We start from the raw sequence: 22,866 nt of genomic DNA, 5'->3' as shown, positions 1-22,866 counted from the left end.
GTCCGACATTGAACTTCCTGGGCTTCGTTTGTGCACTCCTGTCTTCCACAATGAGATCGCTTGTCCGTTCTCGCGTTCCTGTTTATACTGTTGACGCCGCCCTGGCGTAAAGTCAACACAGTCTGGTAAAGTCTTACACACTCTTCATCCCTCCAGTGAGCCACCTCATTACAGTACTTGGCTGACTCTGGTTACTCCATATGGATCTCACCTTCTTCGTCACAGTAGGTCTTATACTATCACAGTGATGGGTTTACAGTAACACCTGGCTCTACCATCAAAGGTGGATGAAAAGGGTGACCATGAGGGTAAAGGTGTATGTGCTGTGATGGTGGTAAGGAGGCTTTTCCCCAGGTTGACATCCTTATCCCCAGGAGGCGAGTCCCTCCCTATTAGGTTCTCCCACATTTTACAAACCTTACACAGACTATTGGGTAGCAGCTTTACCTCCCTAGCCTCATAGGAAATGGCTCCCCCATGGGGAGAACTGATGAGACCTATATTATCGTGAATCGTTACACTTTGCAGATGGTTTTTAAAACATATGGTTTGGGTTTCCTTGAAGAAAACAAATCCAGCACAGACACCCAAGCTATACACTTTTGCAGAATAAAGTCATAGCTTTTGGGGTAATGTGCCAACATTGACATTTCAGCCTTTCGAGGTGGACACCAAAAGTGTACTATCATTTTATAGTGTTCCATCATACCTGGGCAACAACTTCCCTTCACTACATTATAGGCAGCATATCAGTGTGGCATGCTTAGTGCATACCCTGTATGAGGACTTTATTTTCCTGAAAACTGCACACAGTCGTTGACTGTCCCTCCACACTCTCAGAAATGCGGAGATCCTGCTCACCCTGCATGGCAACTTGCTACTTTTGTAGTGTTTTTTGTGTCTTTGTGTCTTCGATGCTTCACTGATGAAGGTACCATCATCGTCTGTCAACGGTGTAGGTGCGACCAATTCATAAAATGCAGGAAGCCAGAGATTGATATGCAACAAGCTCTCTGCTCCAAAAGTGCTACAAGTAAGGCTGCAATTGAAACAGACACCCGATCCCAAAGTAAGCTGAAATGTAAAGCTTTGTAGATGCTTATGTAGAGCATAGCACATCCTCTAAACTCTGCAAACAGGAGACATCACTTTTCAAACCCCTTGAAGGTCAAGTAATGCACTCTATGCACCACATGTCAAATCTACTCAGAATGAGGTTTGGATCAATAGTACCAGTTTTTTGCCAAACTAAAAACCGTTTTGAAGTTTTAATATCCAATTAATACAGGAACAAGGCTCTGAGGATTCCACCACTTCACACAGAAGGCAAAGGCTACATGACTCGAACTTCTTATTCCTTATTACACTCTTCCACAACTGTAGACAAGATCACCATTCATGTGGGTCCACAGAGCAGCCAATGACCTGTAGAAGCCGTACAGTTTGTATTCAAGACAAAATCTTTCAGATGTGGATAACTATTGCAAATTCTATCATTGTATTATCACAAATGTAACATTTGTAGAATGAACACTCACTATCCCCTATATAAACCAGGCCAGCAATTTACATTTACGATTACAATGGTCTGATTTATTAAACTTGAACAAAACTCATACCCAGCTCTTCCTCCATGTAGGTTATATCTCTTCCGTTGTCAGTCAGGGCCTTGAAAACCTCCAACCTCTCATGGAGATCTTCATTTGAGGGGTAGTTCTTAATGACCTTGAAGAAGTGAGCCCGGAGGAAACCCAATCTTTCTCCCTGGAGAAGGAGAGAAAATATAGATTATGAACACATTTTGGCTCATGTTTCTATATCGGAGATATTCATGAGGATCGAAAGCAGTGTATGGTTGGACATATGCTTTCATGAAAAAAGCTTGCAAAAGCATGCAGAGGGCTCTAAATTTGCCAACTAGTGTATTCAGAAACTCTTGACCATATCTTACATTTTAACACTTAACATGTGGCAAGCAGCTGGCACCTTCAGTGGACATATCCCAAGGGGAAAAAAAGACGTAAAAAAAAAATTAAAAAAAAATGCATCTTTTCCTGCTTGCACCAAACAAGACAAAAACATTCACTAGAAAGAAATCCTTGCCAAAATAAAAATGCACCAAAAACGCTCAGGGCAACACGAGAAATCAAAATGTTACTACAATGGCCCATCACTGGCTTCAGTTTATCCTGAGATGGCTTGAGAAAATATAGACCAGGTCAAAATCTTTCCACTGATCGGAAGTAGCTACAGTCCACATTTGCATTAAAATGCTGATGTTACCACACACCATGTGAAAGGTAAGGCTCATTGGCACATATTAATTAATGGATCATTGAGAAGAGGGAGCCAAGAATGCACTGTTCATGAACCTTCATAGGTAGATTAAAATCAGTTAAGGTTGGAGTTGCACAAATTGATATATTTTCACCATGACAAATATAAAAGTGTCTCTCAAATCTTAGCCTTGAAACCTTAGATTGAATTTCTAAAGCAAACTAATCCCAGTGTTTGGGATTAGCTCTTTCCTGACCGCTTTCCTCTCTGATCGACCCTCCCAGGTCCAACTTGGGTCCTTCCTTTCATCCATCTTCCTCTCTACCTGTGGTGTTCCCCATGGGTCTAACCTCTCACCCTGGCTTTTCAACCAATATCCGACAACTCTCGCCCACTGCATTGCCACTTTCTGCTCAAATTTCCAGTGCTAAACTGACGACACAACTCATTTTCAGGCTGCCCTCTGCCACCCTCTCTCCCATCTCCGATTGCCTAACTGCCATTCAAGATTGCTGTGCCACCAATGATCTTTGTCTGAATGCCAGCAAGATGCAGATCCTCCTCATCGGCACACCTTCACCATCCTTTCCCCTCACTCTCTGGCCGGCCTCCCTTGGCCCTCCTCCTACCCCCACCTGCGAGACTAAGAACCTCAGGGTCATCTTTGACTCCACCCTTTCCTTCTTCACCCACATCTGAGGTCTCTAAAAAGTCGAATTTCCTACTGCACCTGCTCAGAGGTACTCTGCCTTTCCTCTCCTTCCCCAAGAAGCTCATGGTATCCCAAGCTTTGGTTCTCTCTAGGTTGGACTATTATAACAGCCTCTTTCTAAACATACCTGCCTCTACTCTCCGCCCTCTGCAACTAATCCAGAACAGGACTGCAAGACTTGGGATCGTATCTCTCCAGCTCTGAAATCTCTCCATTGGCTCCAAGTGGATGCAATGATTAAATTCAAAACTCTCTGCATTGTCCACAAGGCTTTCTGGGGCCTGGGTCCAAAATACCTTCAGCTATCCCTCCACAAATACCTCCCCCCTCGAGCTCTTCACTCCTCTACCTCCAACTCCCTCAGGGTCAGTCGTTTTTCAAAGAAACAAGCTGGGGGTAGATCTCTGTCTTCGGCTAGGGCCTCCCTCTGGAACAGCCTCCCTGCCACTCTAAAACTTGAGGAGAACCATCTCCGGTTCCGAAAGCACCTCAAGACCTTCCTCTTTTCTTCTGCCTTCGCTCCCCCTCTCCCCTGCTGATCTGTTCTCTCTTGGCACCGTGCACCTGGCCACCCTCTATCCTCTGGGCCCAGGTACCTCCTCACCCCGCCACCCTCCCGCACTGCCTCCGGGCCACCGCTTGCACTGGGGTCTGTATCTGTACCCATACAGCACCCCCTTTTTCTTCCTGCACTTATCAGACCTACTCTGTCTGCTGCCTTAAACCTAGCACTTACAAATTGCTGGCTGCACTACCACGGTTTGTTGCCTTTATTATTTATTTATTGTTATTTATCTGTTTCTCCTCTGCTTCGCACTTTCCACTTCGCCCCCCTTCCATGCACTTTTCCCCTCCCCATCTCCCATGCACTTGCGCGTTCTCAATGTCACTGGGCCTAGCAAGATCGCTGTTTTGTTCTCCCTTATTCCCCCCCTTGCCTTGTTGCGCTCTGAAACACTTGTGTATGAGCACGATAGAAATAAAATATCAATATCAATATCACAGAATCGCACATTTCTAAAGAACATTCAGATCATGGACACTTTCGAAAATGCAGTACTATCAGAAAGGGAGGCTTACATAGGCTTTAGAAATACAAGAACTGTACATACATTGTATGGCAGTAAATTACTAGCACACATTGGCAAAAGTGTTACAGCAACAGGTTATTACTATTTTTATTACAGCAACACATCTCTTGAATCGTTTGTACCATCCCTAAATATCAGAATGTGCAAAACATAGCCTCCTTCCTTAGATTCACACTTGTACTCTAAATAGACCATACCATGAGCCTCATTACTGGGTCTCTGTTACCGGGGGAGTCCAGGTTCCAGTCCCCAACCACTGTATGCCCCACCATCAGTCCACATCCATAATGTCCACATTTATGTCTTATCCTTGTAGTTTATCCTTCATCATCAAGGCTAGGTATGATATGATATGACATTTATAACATGCCTATACACAAGTGTTTCGAGGCGCGACGAGGCAAGGGAGGGGGAACAAAGGGAAGACAGAACAACGATCCTAATAGGCCAGGTATCATTCAGATCGTGCAAGTGCATGGGCAGGGGGAAAGGGAAAAGTGTGTGGGGAAGGGAGAGGGGAAAGTGCAGTACATGGGATAGTAGAAAAAAAATAGATAAATAAAAGGCCACTGGTGGCAAGTGCAAGGAAGTGCAGACATAAGTGCTAGTAGGGGGACAGTAGGGATACAGAAAACAGTCCCCAGTGCAGGGGTTGCCAGGGAGGCAGTGCAGGTGGGCAACTGGTGGGGCCTGGGTCTGAGAGTTAGAGGAGTGGCCAGGTAACCAGTGCCGTTTCAGCCAGGAATTTAGCAGGGGAGGGGGGAGAAAGCAGAGGCAAAGAGGAAGGTTTGGAGGTGCTTCCAGAACCGGAGATTGTTCTCCTCAAGTTTCAGGGAGGCAGGAAGGCTGTTCCAGGGGGAGGCCCCAGCCGATGAGAGATCCAACTCGTTGCTTGGAGAAGCGACTGACCCTGAGGGAGTTGGATGCGGATGAGCGGAGAGCTCGAGAAGGAAGATATTTATGAAGGGATAGTTGAAGGTATTGCGGCCCCAGAAGGCCTTGAGGACAATACAGAGGGTTTTGAACTTAATCCTCATAGCCACTGGGAGCCAGTGAAGAGATTTCAGTCCTCGAGAGATACGATCCCTGGGCTTGAGGCCAAGGACAAGTCTCACAGTTCTGTTCTGGATCAGTTGCAGAGGGCGGAGAGTAGAGGCAGGCAGATTTAGATAGAAGCTGTTACAATGGTCCAGCTTAGAAAGAACCAGGGCTTTGGAGACAGTGAGCTTCTGGGGGAAGGAGAGGAAAGGAAGTATACCTCTGAGGAGGTGCAGCTGGTAGTGTGACTTCTTAGAGACGTCAGATGTGAGGAGAGAAGGAGAGTGTGGAGTCGAAGATGACTCCAAGGTTTTTTGCTGTGCAGGTGGGAGCAGGAAGAGGGTCAAGGGAGGCCGGCCAGAGAGCTGTAGGGAAGGAGGGAGCGGGAGTGCCGATGAGTAGAATCTCAGTCTTACTGGCATTAAGGCAGAGGTCATTGGCGGGACACCACTCATGGATGGCAGACAGACAATCAGAGATGAGGGAAGGAGAGGAGGGGGCCGAGGGTAGCCTGAAAATGAGCTGGGTGTCATCCGCATAGCACTGAAAGTTGGGGCAAAGAGCAGCAATACGGTGGGCAAGAAGTGCCAGGTATTGGTTGAAAAGCCAGGGAGAGAGGTTAGACCCCTGGGGGACGCCACAAGTAGAGATAAAGATATCAGAGGAAGGACCCAAGTTGGACCTGGGATGGTCAGTTGGAGAGGAAAGCAGTCAGCGACGCCAGAGCCTGACCAGTAATACCCAGGTTATCACGGAGACGGTTGAGCAGGATGAGAACGCAAGGGGTATTGGAGTCAAGGTTGGAGAGCAGGTCTTCACGGATGTTCAGGAGAGCAGTTTCTGTGCTTCTGGCGGCTCTGAAGCCAGACTGATGGTCATGAAGACAACCAACAGATTCAGTGTGGAGATTAAGCTGGGTGATGGCCAGTTTCTCCAGGAGCTTGCCCAAAAAGGGAAGTGATGGAGATTGGGCGATAGTTAGCCGGGCAGGAGGTGTTGGCAGAGGGTTTCTTAAGAAGAGGGTGCACAAGGGAGTGTTTCAGGGGGGATGGGAAGACTCCAGTGGCGAAGGAGTGATTGCAGAAATCAGCCAGGGCAGGAGCAAGGGAGTCAATGTGGTCCTTGATAGTTTGAGAAACAGGGGTGAACCTGTTTCGACGAGACTTTCATAGATCGGACTTGTCTAGAAACCTTGTCTGCAGAGAAAAGGGGAAAGGCAGCGAAGGACGGAGGGGGCGTGGCTGCAGAAGGGCCAGTGGAAGAGCAGGGAATGGAGGGAGGAAGGCAATAGGAGGAGAGGGAGGACAGGATGTCCTGAGTTTTAGAAATGAAGTGAGAAGCCAGTGCTGTGCGCAGAGGGCCTGGGAAGGGACAGGAGAGGTAGAGACTGTGGCAGGGTTGGCCAGTTAGTTTCAGGTCTAAAAGGTTGCCTGTTCTAGGTTTCCTGCCACTAGATGCCTTCATTACCATCAGGTTTTCTGAAAGTCTCTCGAAATTGGTAATCTCTTAGTCCCGAGTGGGTAGGTCACGCTCTACAAATGCTAAAATAAATTTAATTCAAGTAAGGAATGCAAATTATGTTTGCCATCTGCAAAACGATCAACCTGTCAGCCTGTTTATTTCTAATGGCGATTGGACGGCCAAAATATATGTTTAAAGAAAATAACCCTTCCCAAATGTTTGTTGCCGAAGTCACACTTAGTGAACTCCAGAGTGATACTTGCCACACGCTGCTTGATCGCTGCTCTGAATTAAAGGAAGCCTACAATGACCGGCTGGAGGAAGTGAGTACAGGGAACAGCGTATGGCATACTAGTCCAGAAGGGACGAGGGGACGGAGGACAGGAGCAGGGATGAGTGGCGACCGTTTGGGAACAGTGGCTGGCCATAAGACCAGGTAAGACATTGAGGGAGAAAGCGACTGGAATGTGCGGTGTCCTGTGCAAGCAATGTGGAAGGGTAACAAATAAGGGTGAAGGAGTGGTGGGGAAAGAGAGGAGAGAGGACACAAGAGGCAGTGGGGTGATGGGGGCCACATCACATAAAACATTGCTTGGGTGAACATCATGCAGAAATACACCAAAGAACCTGTTGAACAACTCGGATGCACCTAGCGTGGGTGCAGGATACCAAACTACCTCAGAGTTCTTAACCTTAATGGAGGAGGCCATTTATCCAAGACTTATCCTCTCCGTGTCACATGGATCCTCTGAATTAGCAGCAAATACCCAGTGATCAATCACATCTAATGTATAGGACTGATCCCACATTAAAACGACATTTCTAGGACAATCTGTCATGAAACCATAAATAGGCAACACATAAATAATTGTTGATCGTGGACCGCTGAACAATGACTTCATAAGCTGTGCACTCTCTGCTGGAATAAAAGAATGTTGAAAACCCAGAATCCATATTAATTTTCATCATCAAGTGTATTTCCGATCATAGGTCCATAAAACTAAGATAAAAATCACATTTCATATAGCAAAAACTGATACATTCAGAGGAATAACAAAAGTCTGTAACATAAATGTAATCTATACATTCATTGTTATCTAGACGCCTTTTAAGAAAAACAAGTACAAAGACAACTAACACTAACACAGAACAGCAGATATTACTAGGGGTGTGCAATAGCCTTTACACAGGGTTCCCTTGCTCTAAAGGACGAAACATTAGGTGTTTTATTAGCCAAAGCTTTCCTCAGCAAACCGGACCTCGTCCCCTTCACCTCAAAACAAGAGAATACGGTGATGGCTGGTTTGTAATGACTTAGGCCAATTCCTCTACAAACCATCAGTAACAGTGTTCTCCGTATAACTGCAGAGGGGGCAAAGTTATGTCTCCGCTTGGATATCATGGCCCTCAATGCTTATACATTGAGCATAGCCTTGGTGTGGAAGCCTGTCCTGTAGATCTGTTGAAAACTATCCAGCTGCCCCACAATAGGGGAGAGAGGCAGAGGATCCTGCATGGGTGTTTTCATCATTCCTTCCATGTGAAAGCGGGCAAAAAGATGCAATCTTAACTTTCGATATAGGTTTATTATTATTGTATTTATTGAGCATGGACCTAGCTTCAAGAAGCAATGGAGCGCTTCACAGAGGTGTACAACAATACAGATACACAACTGAGCGCTTCACAGAGGTATATAACAGTACAGATGCATAACAGAGCGCTAGAGGTAACAGAACAGATATACAGTGGGGGTAGGATACAGAGGGTAACAGCAAAGGGATACAGCTGTACCGGGTGGCACGGATGAGAGGGGCAGACAGCACTTAGCAAGTCAGGTGGCGCAGGAGTGGGCGATGCAATGGCCTAGGTGTTCAGGGGGAGAGACACCTTGTACAGATGGGTCTTAACTTCTTTTCTGAATTGTAGGAGCGTGGTGGGGAGTCCGACACGACGGGGGAGGAGGTTCCATAGTCTTGGGGCTTAGCAGAGAAGGCTTGTTTTCTGGTCCTTTCCTTTCTGCAATAGCAGATTACAAGTCTGCATGTGTCCTGGCTTCTGTTGGTACGCTGCCCGCCAGAGATGGAGTTTGTTTCCGTTTAGGAACCTTGACCAACATATGCGTGTTCTCAAAACACATCCCCATACCAAACTTGTGAAGATGGGATTTGTGACAAATCTAGTAATATCGTCACTGAGTTTATGGGGGGGGGGGGTTTCCTGTACATGGCCAGGGAAAGGCAAAAGCTACCGGACTCTGACCCCTGTGGGTGGCTATCTGCAGGAGGACCTCATACGGGAAGACAAATTCCAGAGGGACAGAAGAATACCAAATCAAAATAGTCTTGCAGTCACAATTTCCAGTGACACATATGCCTCTGCAGCATACATACATGGCGTATTGTGGTACAGATGAAGAAATACCACCTGACGGCAGTCACAAATTAAGTGCCCTGCCCCCTCCCCCTTTCTGTAATGAGGCAAGGAAGAGGGATGAAGTAATGAAAATGACCAGAAGCGGTAAACCAACGCTGCGTTCTAGTCTTTGGAAGGAGTTACAACGTGCCAGGAAGAACAAGAGTGTGAGAAACCTTAAGGTGTCTCACCCGCCAGTCCCCGGGGATCTGTCATGCAGGTGGCCAGACACGGCCATCGCTTTTAAATCCAGTTCCAGGGTGTGGACAAGTGTGCGAGTATCACCTGGATCAAGGGGTCCTCAGGAGTGGAAGTGGGACACCGAAGGGTAAAATGTTGTATCCCCTTCCTTGTAACACCTTTTCCCCATCCTACCAGGTAGGCTATTTAGGAACTCAACCATTCTCCCTTTTTTCCCCCAACACAAACACGTTTTCACAGAGAGCTCCCTGTGAGTGACAACGGGCTAAACGCATAGCCATATACCTGACCTGTCCCAACACAAGGGTCAGGCAGAGTCAGGCAATTACTGATAATTACACACATACCTGACTTCCATGACACTTCCCCACATGGATAAAAGGTGGAGCACGAAAGCACACTCTGAGCAAGGCAAAACACACGCGTAAGCAGCAGATCTGAGATGGCAGTTTAATACCAGGAGAAAGACGGCAAGACCAGAAAGGGTTGCAAGGAGGGAATTGCCCTCAGCCTTTTCACAAGCCCTCAGGAATAAAAAACATAAGACTGGGAATTAAAGATGAAGGAAGGTGCATTGTGTGTTGAAGGTACCCGGGGCTCTCCTGCATCGATAGCCGAGGCAAGGAGGAGCGATTGCTGCTGTGGTACTGTCCTTGGCTCTTACCAAAGCCGTTCCAGAAAAGTCTGCAAAGCGGGTGATTTGGGGAGACTGATAGCAGACCGGTCCGTGTTAGAACCAAGGTTGCAAGTTGCAACATTGTATGACGAAATCTGCAAAGAACAGTGTGTAAGGCATAGGTGATGAGTGACGCGAATATAATTGAATATCCAAGGAGTGACTGAACATTTAAAACCAAGGGAGATGCCATATACAGAGTGGTCCAGCGCCATGTCGGTGCTCATCCGAAGGTCTGTTTCGTATCCAACTGAGAGTGTACAATTGTTAAACTGTGAAATTGAAGTGGTCCTGCAACGGGTTAAGTTAATCCAGTGCACATTCGAAAGTCTTCGATAGCTAATATGAACTGAAATTGGTCCAAACCCGGCTGAGGGGCATCCGGGGTGAACTGTGAGACACCCGAGAAAAGATTGTGGTAGAAAAGGGGATCTGAGCCCGGTTCAGGGGGGTCCAGGGTGAAGAGTGAATCACCATACTTGAATACATGGAAAGGGACCTTTCGTTTGTTTGATACATCAGTCCCTCTGAATCAAAAGACTTTTGATAACCTAAGAGACTTGGGCATAGAAGTCCCTGATGCTTGTAATGGAAATGTGTCCATGTGCCGAAGAAGCCCAAACGTGTGCTATGCTCGAGGGAACTATCTTGTCCCGTGCTGAAAACATGGGGACGGGAGGCCAACGGCCTGAACATCCTGACTATCATTTTGTGAACACTTCTTCCTTTTCCCTACACTATTTGTAAATTAGCAAATCAGGACTGGCAATAGTGTTTTTTTTAGTATATGCCCTTTTATTTTGACAAGACTCCACTAGGACTGTATTATTATTATTATTATTGTTTGATGGTCGAAGCATGCTCCCATCTTAGATTTAGGTTTAGATAGGCATTTACCACATTCTTCATAAAGTTCAACAAACACCATCGAACTGTGGTCACTTTTGTCTGTCTTAATTTGATACCATGCCTTCCTTACAAGAGGGAAAGGATGGCTCTGTAAGTGACTTGTTCCAATGCTGGTCAGAACAGACAAGCAGACCACCAGAAGCAGCGCTGAGGCCAACACGAACAGCATGCAGGAGAGGCAAACCGAAGGAAGCTTACCGCTTGAGGGCCCAAAGCAGCGGGAGCTGTGCACAGCAGAGGAGGGCAAACCAAAAGCTTACTGGCTCATGGGAAGCATGCCGAGTCAGCAAACTGCAGAAGACTGAGAAGGGAAGACACGAGGAACATCGAAATCACCCAGTAAGTCCAGCGAAAGCAAACTGCTTACCGGGGCAGGTGTAGGTGAATGCAGTGTCATGTTAAGGAACACCATTGAAGACGTTGATGCGGATGCTGGTAATATTAAAAAAAGGGTTGTTAACAGCCCGGTTCAAAACAGGATTTGGTGAGTGTGAACAGTGCTGGAAAAGGTTTGAGGACCCCATACCTGAAGGAAGAAGTAAAAACAGAAACAAACTAATGAGAAAAGGTCGGTGACCCAATATTTAGAAAAGATTGTTTTGTGGATAACATAGAAAGTAGTTGGGGAATGGAAAAGTCCTGGCGGAGAGTCAACCAGGAGAAGTGAACTTTGTGGATTTTGTGAAACAGTAACATAATTGTCAAACTAATACATACAAGGAACCAGTGAAAAAGGAGTAAAATACGCTGGCATGAGAGAACACCAAGGACATAGAGAGGAGCAATCAGTGGAGAAGGGTGGAGCGATACGCACAGAAAGCAAGTGAAAAACACACAGGGCGACTAATTGGAATAATGAAAAGGAATTGTGCATTTAAAAAGGGAGATGCAAGGGAAGGCCAATCCCCTTGAAATTGTGATGTAAAGAGCCTCATATTTGTAAAGTAAACTCATGGAACGATGCATATCATTTAAGATTGTGAATACTTCAAGTAAAGCATTGAAGGCTGAAGGAATACAAGGGAAAAGAGGAATTGTTCCCTAAAAAACATGAAGGCCTAAAGAAAGATAGCAAAGCTCAAGGGAGAAGTCGTTCTCGTTGAACTTGTAAAGCAAAGCTTTAAAAAGGGAAGAGAACCCAGTTTTTGACAATGGAGACTTCACGCCGGGATTGGAGAGGGGGGCTTTTCGTGCGTGCGATGTGGGCGGCTGTAAGACCCTGAGGGACATGTTTAGCAATGGCACGATAAAAACATTCAGAGAATGCAAGCAGGCATTTGGAGTAGGGGAGGGGGAGAGGCACCGGTACTTTCAGCTACGACACTGGGTAATGTCGACTGAGACGAGGAGAGGGGCCACGAGGGAGCTCACACATTTTGAACGTTTCCTATTGACACATGATGGTACCAGGGGTTTGATATCAGATCTGTATAAACTTCTGGAGGGCGAGGGCCCGGCGGTCAGGTGGCCGTATATGGAGGTTTGGGAGCAGCAGAGGGGAGTGGGGATGGAGAGAAGAGATTGGGAGAGGTTATGGAGGTTGGTCCCTAAATTGATCAGATCTCCCCGATTGCAGGAAGCCTGGTATAAGTACATTTTTGAATGGCACTATACTCCAGCCAAACTTCACGCGATGTTCCCCACTAACTCAAGTGATTGCTGGAGGGATTGTGGGGAGATGGGCTTGGCGATGCATATTTGGTGGGACTGTCCACTTATTAGAGCCTTTTGGCGTGAAATTGCAGGTGCCCTGGCGCAGACTCAAGAGTCGGGGGAGCCTTGGAGCCCCAGAAAGACACTTGGGAACGAGTGGGGTGGATGGGGGGCAGGGGGGGGCGAGAACCCCCAAGGCACACATTGTTTCTGTCTTGGCAGCGATGGGATTAATTGCGCAGAACTGGAAGAGCCCGAGGATCCCCACTGAGAGCGATTGGCTCAGGAAGATGTGGGACATTGTTTCCTTAGAGTGGGCCTCTTATGCAGTTGAGGGGAGGTTGGAGAACTTTGCAGCAGATTGGGGCAAGACTTTGGATTACCTGAAAGGAGATCTCAGGGTGCAATGGTGCCCCCAAAGACTAAAACTGTTAGACATCTACAGCTGTTAGGCCGGACCGGCCTATTTGAGTTTGGGTTGTTCTTATCATGGTGCTACATCAGGGTAAAGGGGGAGGGGGCCTAGGTTATTGATTCTGTTTTGTTTTAAAGATCTGCTGGATTTGTGAAAATTAATAAACAGAAATTATAAAAAAAATAAAAAAAAGGGAAGATAAACACAGGGACGGAGCACCACTTTTATTGAATAGTGAAACTTTGTGGAACTTTATCCGGAGGCACCAGATAGTGACAGAAAGATAAGAACATACATATGGGAATGGAGGGCACCTTTTCCTGGTGCAATTTTATTTCTTTCTGTCCTGCACCTTAAACTTGTTATTTTTGGAACTCTGAAAAAAGGCTACAAATGCATTGTCTACAGAAATCCCCTTGTGCACATTATATTAAGTTTAGTGTGTAAAGGTCAGATTAGGGTTCTTGGACACAGGACGGAGGACGTTCTATTGTTTAACGTCCTGATGCAAATGTTCTTTAGTTTTGTTGAGGCAGGGAAACCCCACTTAAGTTAGGGATAGATGGCATTTTCCCCAACACTTTTATTTTGAGAAAATTCTATAGCAAACAAACATGCCACTGTGTCCGGGTCCCACTCTTGATCCCTTACAGATGCGACAAAAATAAAAAGCCAGCCTATCCTATACCAACTTGTAAACATAATACATTTGTAAATATCGCCTTTGTCAGATTCCCTTCCCTAGAGCATGCTTGAAAAAACAAGTCTGGAACGCAATAGGTCAACCAAATAGATTGAAGCGGTCTCCAAGTGGGTCATACAGATAGGAGTGGCGTGTGGAACGGAAAGTATACTTGTCGGGAATTAATTTCCCGATTTCTGTAACGGATCTAAATTCCTGTAACCCCAAATTTCACACCCATATGACCCTGTGGGTAAAGCCACACCCCTTTATAGAGCCAACATATGGTCGGGTGAATAATGCTGAATAGTTTTGGCAAATCTAAAGATGCTGCCCGACACCTGCCTGATTTTAGTAGTTCACTTTTCTATATGGTTATCCCGGAGTTGCATCGAAGACCCAAATAGTTGATGTTTTTTACATATTGCAAGTTGGTGGCCATCCATAATGATTGAAGTAAATCTCTTTTTTGTACCCGACATGCACATAACAAAATATTTACTAGGGGTAAATAGTAAACCCTAGCTGACATGTAGCAATTATATTCATCAACAACCAGTAATTGATGTGACCTTGGCGTGCTTGCTAAGTGCACAACATCATCTGCGTAGGTCAGTACTGGGAGCCTCCTTCTCCCAGAGCTTGGTACATCTGTGTGGATGGCCTGCAAGCTGTTTGCAAGTAAATTAAAATACAGATTGAAGAGAAGGTGGACCAGCACACACCCTTGCCAGACCCCTTTTGCTAGGCCAACGCGTTCACCCCCAGTCCCACAACGAACAGACACTTGTGTTTGAATGAAAGGCCAATGGCTATAATGGAGAGCAGAGGTTTGCAAACTCCCATATAATTCAGAGCAGTCCAAAGGAGACTCCTGTCCTTGTGGTCAAAAGCAGAACTCATGTCCGTAAGAACCACATAGAAGGGAGTACCCAAAATGTTGACATACTTGGCCAGTATAAGATAGAGATTTAGATCCCGATAGATGGTGCCAGTACCCACCCTGAAAGCAAGCTGTGTGTCTGATAAAGCATCCTTTTCTGTATCCACTTTCCATGGAGGCTTCAGAAAGCGGCACAGAAGGAAAACTGGGAAAAACAGAAGGGACTGTCTTATTTTTAATTAAAATGTATCTGTGGAATTCCACTCTGTTTATTGGCAAGGGAATCACAAGAAAGATTGAGATAAAGGCAGGTACAGAAGGATTTCTTTGAGGGGTTTAGCACAATGTTATAAGACAAGACTGCGGTTCATTGATATTGAGATGATGCCCCAAATGGCACCAACCTTACTGGCAGCAAGCGTCTGATGTTTCCAGCCAATAGCCTTCACCCTTTCAGTTCCTTGATTTGGGGGGCAGAGGGGTCAGCGGCAAGATGGCCTGTAGACGATTTACTGGAGAAGGTGCGCTTTCAAGTGAACATTAATTTCTGATGGTGGGGAACAGGTGTGAATTGTTCGGATAAAGTCATCACATTTACAGTTACCTAAATGGGACAGCTGAGCCCATTGGTTTCCATGTCGGTAGAGCAAGGGGTTTTGGTGCCCAAACAACGTGTCCACAGTTCTTTGCTACTTTCCTACAACCAGGTCTGGGGCTTTGACCAGTACGGTTGCTCTAGGTGTACATATTCCCTGCCTCAGGCAGTTGAGGCAGGGATGAGCAGTACAGGGATTTCTCTTCAAAATGCCCTTGAAGTGTGACCAGAGGGTGCCCACTGGGTTAAGGGTTGGGACCCTCCATTTCCCGTGTTCGCTCTTATTGTTTAACAAGCTTGGCGTCTACAGACACTAAGAGCCTTTCTGGTGCACCGCTCATTGAAAGAAGAGTCTGCATGATCTATTTTGGTTTGGCATCATCTTCTTAGTGAACTTTAATTGTTCACAAAGCACAGATGCAGACGCTATAGTTAAATAGGGAATTTGGAAATTGAGTGAAAACTCTACCTACAATCGTAAAGGTGTATCCTTTCAAACTTGGCAGCCACCCAATCTCTGGGGGAATGGAAGAGGATGCCAAGTATAAACCTTTCTTGGCTTCTTCTCAGGTTTTCTCTCCAGAGAGAATTGCAGTAGGAGTCCAGATACCCAATCATGCACCCAGCTCTATCTAGTTGTAGTCGCCACAGCCCTCGCTCTACCAAGTAAGCAGAAGCAAGGGCCATATATAATAATTTATGTGAACATTTGTAGGGTTGCAATTGGTGAAATGTTACCATTTAACATTTGAAAACTTTTAGCATTGTGGTCTCTTAAGGATTAGTCACAGGTTATGGCATTTACTATAAAGAATGATTGTTGAGATGGATTTCTAGAATCTGGCCTGGTGGACAGATTTTAGGAGGCCACCCTAGTTATAATGAAAAGGGGAACTAAGAGGTTAGCCAAACACAGTCAAGGTAAGCGTGGGAAGTGGTCAAGGCTTAGTCTCAGGTGAAAGTGAATGGGGTCAGGGGTCCACAAAGCAAAGCACACTATTTCAATTTAGACAGTCAAGTACAAAAATACTACATTTATTATAGGACCGAAAACACACTAAGAAATGAAACAAGCAGGTAGTAATATCATAAAATACTATATCAAAAAAGCCCCGCCCACCTGGTGCCTTCCTGGTTGCTGCTCTTTTGGCCTAAGCCCCACCCACCTTCTTAGCACTGCCTCTTCCTTTTGCTCTTAACTCTTAGATCAAGGGCGTCTCTCGCCCGGGCATCCGAAGCGAAGGGCAGGCGAAGAAGAGGGCAATTCCTGTTTGGACCAGGAGGACCCAGGGCCCGAAACCCTGCCCAGCCAGCAGGTAAGCATGCACCAACATGTGTTTACTCCAACTGTCCCCACAAGCGTTCCCCACCTCTGGTCCCCGGTGATGTTCCGTTGTGCCCCCGCCCCGTCTCGCATACAAGAGTTGCCTGTTTTGCTCGATTCTTCTACCCTGCTTCCCCTCCCCCACAGCCTACCCTCTGCAGTAGTCTGTCCCGATACATTCTTGTTTCACCATCAACGCCTTTGCCAATGCTTGGATTTTACATTTATGGACTTCATTGACTCACGGTGCGTCACCCTCTCTCAACTCTCATGCTGGAAGTCCACTGCATCCTGTACTCATGGTGGCCCTGATTCATGCTGTTCCTATTTTTCATCTTGCATCCTGGCTTGTATTTGCTGTTCTCTCGCAACATTATTTGTTACTACTGACTTCTGCAATTGTATTGCTTCTCCACTTTTTCACTACTCACTCTGTTCTCTCCTTCTGTCCCTTTCTCCCTTTCCCTAGCTCCACCCCTCCTCCCCTCACTTTCTTCTATGCACTTACTCTATCAGAATTGTCCTTGACCTGGTGTGATAGCAACCTTGTTTGTCTCCTCCCCTCCCCTACTTGTTTTCTCCCACACCCCACCACTCCAGCACTATCTGAAATGTTGTCAGGCCTAGTACGTTAGTCACCTGTCTGTCTCCATTTCCTTCCCACTCTGCCCTCCCTTCCTTATCTATGTCTTAGCTATTGCACTATGTCTTAGCACTTGCACTATCTGAAATGTCGCCACACCAAGAACAATAGTTAATTTCACATCCTTACTGTTCATTGCCTGTAAGATTGTCATTGTATTTTCCCTTGTTCCCTCCCTTGCCTTGAAGCGCTTTGAAACACATTGTGTATAGGCGCTATATAAATAAACACATCATATATACTTTAGGTTTGTAGGGATGCATATAATATCTAAAAGATGATAATTAGTGATGCGGTAGAATGAAACCAGTTCACAAGAATAAAATAAGTCCAATCCCTATGATGTATGGGGCCTTGTGCCCAAAGGTCACAAAGCTTCTTCTTAGGAGGGGAGGTGGGAGGGGGGGGGCAGATGTAGGAGGTTTAGGCCAAAAATGAACTACAACACCAAAAGTTCAAAAACAAATACTACTAAATGTCGTACTGATTAAATGTTCGTATGACATTTTGTAGTATCTAAAAATAAATATAGAAAAGGACCCTGCGGCGCCGGTTCCCGATCACGGAAGTGAAAAGGAACCAGCGTTGCAGGGACACAGCGCGTCGGGATTAAAGGTAAGTAGGGGGGGTGAGGGTGTGTTGGGAGTTGGGCGGGGGTGGGGGTGTGGGTTAATGTGTGTATGGATTTGGGGTTGTTTTACCATGGATGTCCACATGGTATATGTACGAAAAATTGTGTATAACGTACATTTCTCATGCTGTCATTTCCATCGCGAACATTTCAGTCGCAGTAAAACAACCCCAAAGCATGTTGGAGGTGTTCTTGCAGTGGTAAAAATACCAGAAGATCTTCAACAAGTTATAGTTACGATATGATATGACATATGGCATTTGTAACGCGCATATAAACAAGTGTTTCAAGGTGTGACAAGGCAAGGAAGGAGGAACAGAGGGAGGACAGAGACAGCAATCTTACTAGGCCAAGTGACATCGAGATCGCGCAAAGGGGAGGGGGAAGGGGGAAAAGTGTCGGGGGGGAAAGGGGACTGGGGGGCAGTGCTATACATGGGATCAAAACAATAACAAGAAGTGCGGCCAGCAGGTGGCAAGTGCAAGGGTAAGTGCAGACAGCAGGTGTCCAAAAGTGCAGGTAGGGGGAATGTATGGTTACAGATACAGACCCAAGTGCAAGGGTTGCCAGGAGGCAGTGCGGGTGTGCAACTGGGTGGGCAGGGACCAGGGCCTGAATCAGAGGATAGCCTGGTGACCAGTGCAGTATCAGACTGGAAATCAGCAGGGGAGAGGAAGAGAGAAGGCAGAAGCGAAGAGGAAGGTCTTGAGGTGCTTCCGGAACTGGAGATGGTTCTCCTCAAGTTTCAGAGAGGCAGGGATATGATATGATATGGTATTTGTAACGCGCCTATACACAGGTGTTTCAAGGCGCGACGAGGCAGGGAGGGGAGGAACAAGGGGAGACAAAACAAACGATCCTACTAGGCCAGGTGTCATTCAGATCGCGCAAGTGCAGGGGTGGGGGAGGGGGGAAAAGTGCAAGGGGAAGGGGAGGGGGGGGAAGTGCAGTAAAGGTGAGTGGCGTAAGTAATAAATAAAAAAGGGCCAGCTAGTGGCAAGTGCAAGGTAAGTGCAGAGCAAGTGCTGGGGAAGGGGGGGGCTGTAGGGATACAGAGACAGTCCCGTAGTGCAGAGGGGTTCCAGGGGATCAGTGACTGGGACCAGGACCGAAGGCAGTTTAGAGTGGTCCAGTTGCAGGATCAGTGCAGTTTAGTGAAGAATTAATTAGCTGTTCAGCAGGGGAGAGGGAGAGAGAAAGCAGAAGCAAAGAGGAAGGTTTTGAGGTGCTTCCGGAACCGGAGGTGGTTCTCCTCAAGTTTCAGGGAGGCAGGAAGGCTGTTCCAGAGGGAGGCCCCTGCCGCGGAGAGAGATCTACCCCCAGCTCGTTGCTTCGAGAAGCGGCTGACCATGAGGGAGTTGGAGGCGGATGAGCGAAGGGCTCGGGGAGGAAGATATTTGGGAAGAGAGAGTTGAAGGTATTTAGGACCCAGGCCCCAGAAGGCCTTGTGGACAATGCAGAGGGTTTTGAACTTTATCCTCGCAGCCACTGGGAGCCAGTGGAGAGATTTCAGTCCTGGAGAGATACGGTCCCTGGGCTTGAGGCCAAGGACAAGTCTCGCAGTTCTGTTCTGGATGAGTTGCAGAGGGCGAAGAGTGGAGGCAGGCAGATTAAGATAGAGGCTGTTACAGTAATCCAGCTTCGAGAGAACCAGGGCTCGGGAGACAGTGAGCTTCTGGGGGAAGGAGAGGAAGGGAAGAATACACCTCTGAGGAGGTGCAGCTGGTAGTGTGACCTCTTGGCGACGTCAGAAATATGAGGAGAGAAGGAGAGTGTGGAGTCGAAGATGACCCCAAGGTTTTTTGCCTTGCAGGTAGGAGCAGGGAGGGGGCCAAGGGAGGCAGGCCAGAGAGCTGTTCCAGAGGGAGGCCCCAGCCAAAGAGAGATCTACCACCAAATGGTTGCTTGGAGAAGCGACTGACCCTGAGGGAGTTGGAGGTGGAAGAGCGAAGAGCTCGAATAGGAAGGTATATGCGAAGCGTGAGTTGGAGGTATTGAGGAGCCAGGCCCAAGAAGGCCTTGTGGACTATGCAGAGGGTCTTGAACGTAATCCTTGCAGCCACTGGGAGCCAATGCAGAGATTTCAGTGCTGGTGAAATACGATCCCTGGGCTAGAGGCCAAGGACAAGTCTTGCAGTCCTGTTCTGGATGAGTTGCAGAGAGCAGAGAGTAGAAGCAGGCAGATTTAGAAAGAAGCTGTTGCAGTAATCTAACCGAGAGAGATCCAGAGCTCTAGAGACAGTGAGCTTCTGGGGTAAGGAGAGGAAAGGAAGAATACCTCTGAAGAGGTGCCGTTGGTAGTTTGACTTCTTAGAGACGTCAGAGATGTAAGGAGAAAAGGAGAGTGTGGAGTCGAAGATGACCCCGAGGTTCTTAGCCTCACAGGTGGGGGCAGGAAAAGGGCCAAGGGAGGCCGGCCAGAGAGTGACAGGAAAGGAGGGTGCAGGTGTGCCGATGAGGAGAATCGCTGTCTTACTGGCATTAAGGCAGAGATCGTTGGCGGCACACCACTCCTGGATAGCAGACAGACAGTCAGAGATGAGAGAAGGAGGAGAGGTGACAGAAGGGAGCCTGAAAACGAGCCGAGTGCCATCTGCATAGCACTGAAAGTTGGAGCAGAGAACAGCAATGCGGTGGGCGAGAGGTGCCATGTATTGGTTGAACAGCCAGGGAGACAGGTTAGACCCCTGGGGAACACCACAGGTAGAGAGTGGGATAGAGGAAATGAAGGATCCAAGTTGGACCTTGGAGGGTCGATCAGAGAGGAACAAGGTCAGCCAGGCCACGGTCTGATCAGTGATACGCAGGTTATCACTGAGACGATTGAGCAGGATGGCATGGTTGACCGTGTCAAAGGCAGAAGAGAGATCAAGTAAGTTGAGGGGAGATTAGAATCAAGGTTAGAGAGCAGGTCTTCACGGGTGTCCAGGAGAGCAGTTTCCATGCTTCTGGCTGCTCTGAAACCACACTGATGGTCATGGAGACAACCAACAGATTCAGTGTGAAAATTAAGCTAGGAGCTGTCCAGCTTTGCTAGAAGTTTTCCCAGGAAAGGAGTGATGAAGATCGGGCGAAAGTTAGCCAGGCAGGAAGGGTCGTCTGGGGGTTTCCTGAGAAGAGGATACACAAGAGTGCTTCAGGAGGGGAGGGAAGGCTCCAGTAGCGAAGGAGTGGTTGCAGAAGTCAGCCAAGGAAGGAGCAAGGGTGTCAATGTGGTCCTTGATGGTTTTGGAAGAACAGGGAAGCACCTGTTTTGACGTCCTTTCACAGATCGGACTTGCCTAGAAACCTTGTCAGGGGAAGAACAGACGAAAGGAAGAGAAAGAGGGAGGAGAGGTGGCCACAGGGGGGCTGGAGGTAGAAGAGAGAGTAGCGGGAGGAGGAGAGGACGAGAGAATGGATAGGATGTCCTGGGCTTTAGAGATGAAATGAGAAGCCAGGGCAATGCAGATGGCCTGGGAGGGGACAGGAGAGCTAGAGACTACAGCAGGATTGGCCAGCTCCTTGTAGATTTTAAAGAGTTCGGCCGAGTTGTTAGATGCCGCAGGGACGCGGGCTTGGATGTGGGCTTTCTTCTTAGTGTAGAATATTAGTCCCATCTTTCAGATACAAGCTTTTAGATCAGTCAATAAAAAGCGATGGAATGGAGTAACCAAAGTTTATAGTCAGAACAAAGTTGGGGGTAATCAGTGATAATAAAGCTATGAAAACTAAAGAGGCATTATTCAATAGTGTAATTTCAACATTTAACTTTATTAACGTAAAGAAAACCTTAATCGCCAATATTATGCTATGCAAGGCAGTTCCTGTTTAAACCACTGGAGGCATCTGTGCTAGTTCTCGTTTCCGGACATTAGAGGCCACAATTTTCATTTGTCAGTGTTTCGGTGTTTGAAAGGATCGAGGAGATGATGTTTGAGGGTTCGTCACGCCTTTGAATGTTTTTTCCCAGGGAATCCATGGATTTCAGATCGCTTTTTCTGACACTGTTTATGGATCACTGGATTTATTTTGGGAACTTGGATTTCATCATGCCTTCAGAAGACTTTTTTTTCGGGATTCCTTGGATTTTGGATAGATTTGCGAGGACACAGGTTGTGGATAGCCAGATTTCGATTTGGAAACGGCAAAAGCCATGGATGGATCTCAACACTTTTTGGAACTTTAAAAGGCTGATTTCATAACGCATTTGGATGTTTTAGGGCGGGGGGAGGATTTCTGATCGATTTTCCTGGGTCCGGTTCTTGGATTGCGTATTTCTTGGTGAAACTTTAAAAGCCATGGAATTCATCACACTTTTGGATGTATTTTTGTGGGGATTTCAGATGGATTTCCGTGGACATGGTTTTTGGATTGCTTTATTTCTTGTTGGAAAACGGAAAAAAAAACAGAACTATTTAAAGCGTTGCAATACGTGGATGGATACTTTCAACTCGAAGTATGGTAAGTTTAATATGTCTAGTGTTTTGTCTTTAATAACTGGGCTGCGGGATATTGTAATGATTTAAAGGTCTCTTTTTAATATATATTTTTTTTAAACCAAGTTTATTTTTGGATCGAAGGCATACAGGTAAATACAACATAACATTTGCCATCAATTATTATTTAGGTTCTGCGTCTTACTTGTGTTCATACCCTACTGTTCGTAGAAGTTCGCTTTGCCTTCAACGATTTTCAGTTTTCAATTTCCCCCCGCTCTCCCCTTCATCCCCCTCCCCCTACAAACCCCTCCGCCCCACAACTTTAACCACTATTTTACACTATAGAGTTCAGTAGATTTAGGATCTTATCCTGACGTTTGAGTCCCGACGTCTTTACATCTGGTAGGTCTCAGATGACATGTGTGTTCCGGAGTAGGCGGGGTTTGAAGAATTGGGCTGCTCTGTCCCGCACCTGTTCATGTAATGGGTTCCAGATAGTTAAGAATTTTAAATATTTTCCAGTACTGAGAGCACATATCTTCTCCATAGCCATTACTCCCCAAACCTTGATCCACGACCATGCTGAGGCCGGACCCTCTTTGTTTTTCCAGTTCTGTGCAAGGGTCATTCTTGCTGCTGATAACAGGTGAGTAATGAGCCTGGCTGTCGTGCCTGACATTGCGTATTTACCTTCTATGGGGACTCCTAAAAGAATTTTTTTCGGAGATCTCGGCAGTTCAACCCCAGAAATGTCCTTTATGTGGCTTAGTATTTCCTACCAATAGGCCATAGCTTTGGGGCATGTCCACCACATATGGAATAGGTCTCCCTCCTCACCCCAG

At 46.7% G+C, this 22,866-nt stretch overlaps 1 protein-coding gene across 4 annotated transcripts in view; it reads right to left on the bottom strand.

The window, feature by feature from the left end:
- The window catches only part of TSC2 (TSC complex subunit 2), a 1,437,517-nt gene that overhangs the window by 1,262,533 nt on the left and 152,118 nt on the right, over positions 1–22,866 (bottom strand). For all 4 annotated transcript variants that reach the window (XM_069647328.1, XM_069647330.1, XM_069647331.1 and 1 more), the window contains one exon: positions 1,620–1,764. In XM_069647328.1, the coding sequence (XP_069503429.1) occupies positions 1,620–1,764 (145 nt within the window). The remainder of the gene's footprint in view (positions 1–1,619; positions 1,765–22,866) is intronic.

Source organism: Ambystoma mexicanum, chromosome 2q (assembly GCF_040938575.1).
Source record: "Ambystoma mexicanum isolate Mex_15411 chromosome 2q, UKY_AmexF1_1, whole genome shotgun sequence".
Classification (NCBI taxonomy): domain Eukaryota; kingdom Metazoa; phylum Chordata; class Amphibia; order Caudata; family Ambystomatidae; genus Ambystoma; species Ambystoma mexicanum.
The sequence above is the reverse complement of the archived record's forward strand: the minus strand, read 5'-3'. Positions and strand labels throughout refer to the sequence as shown.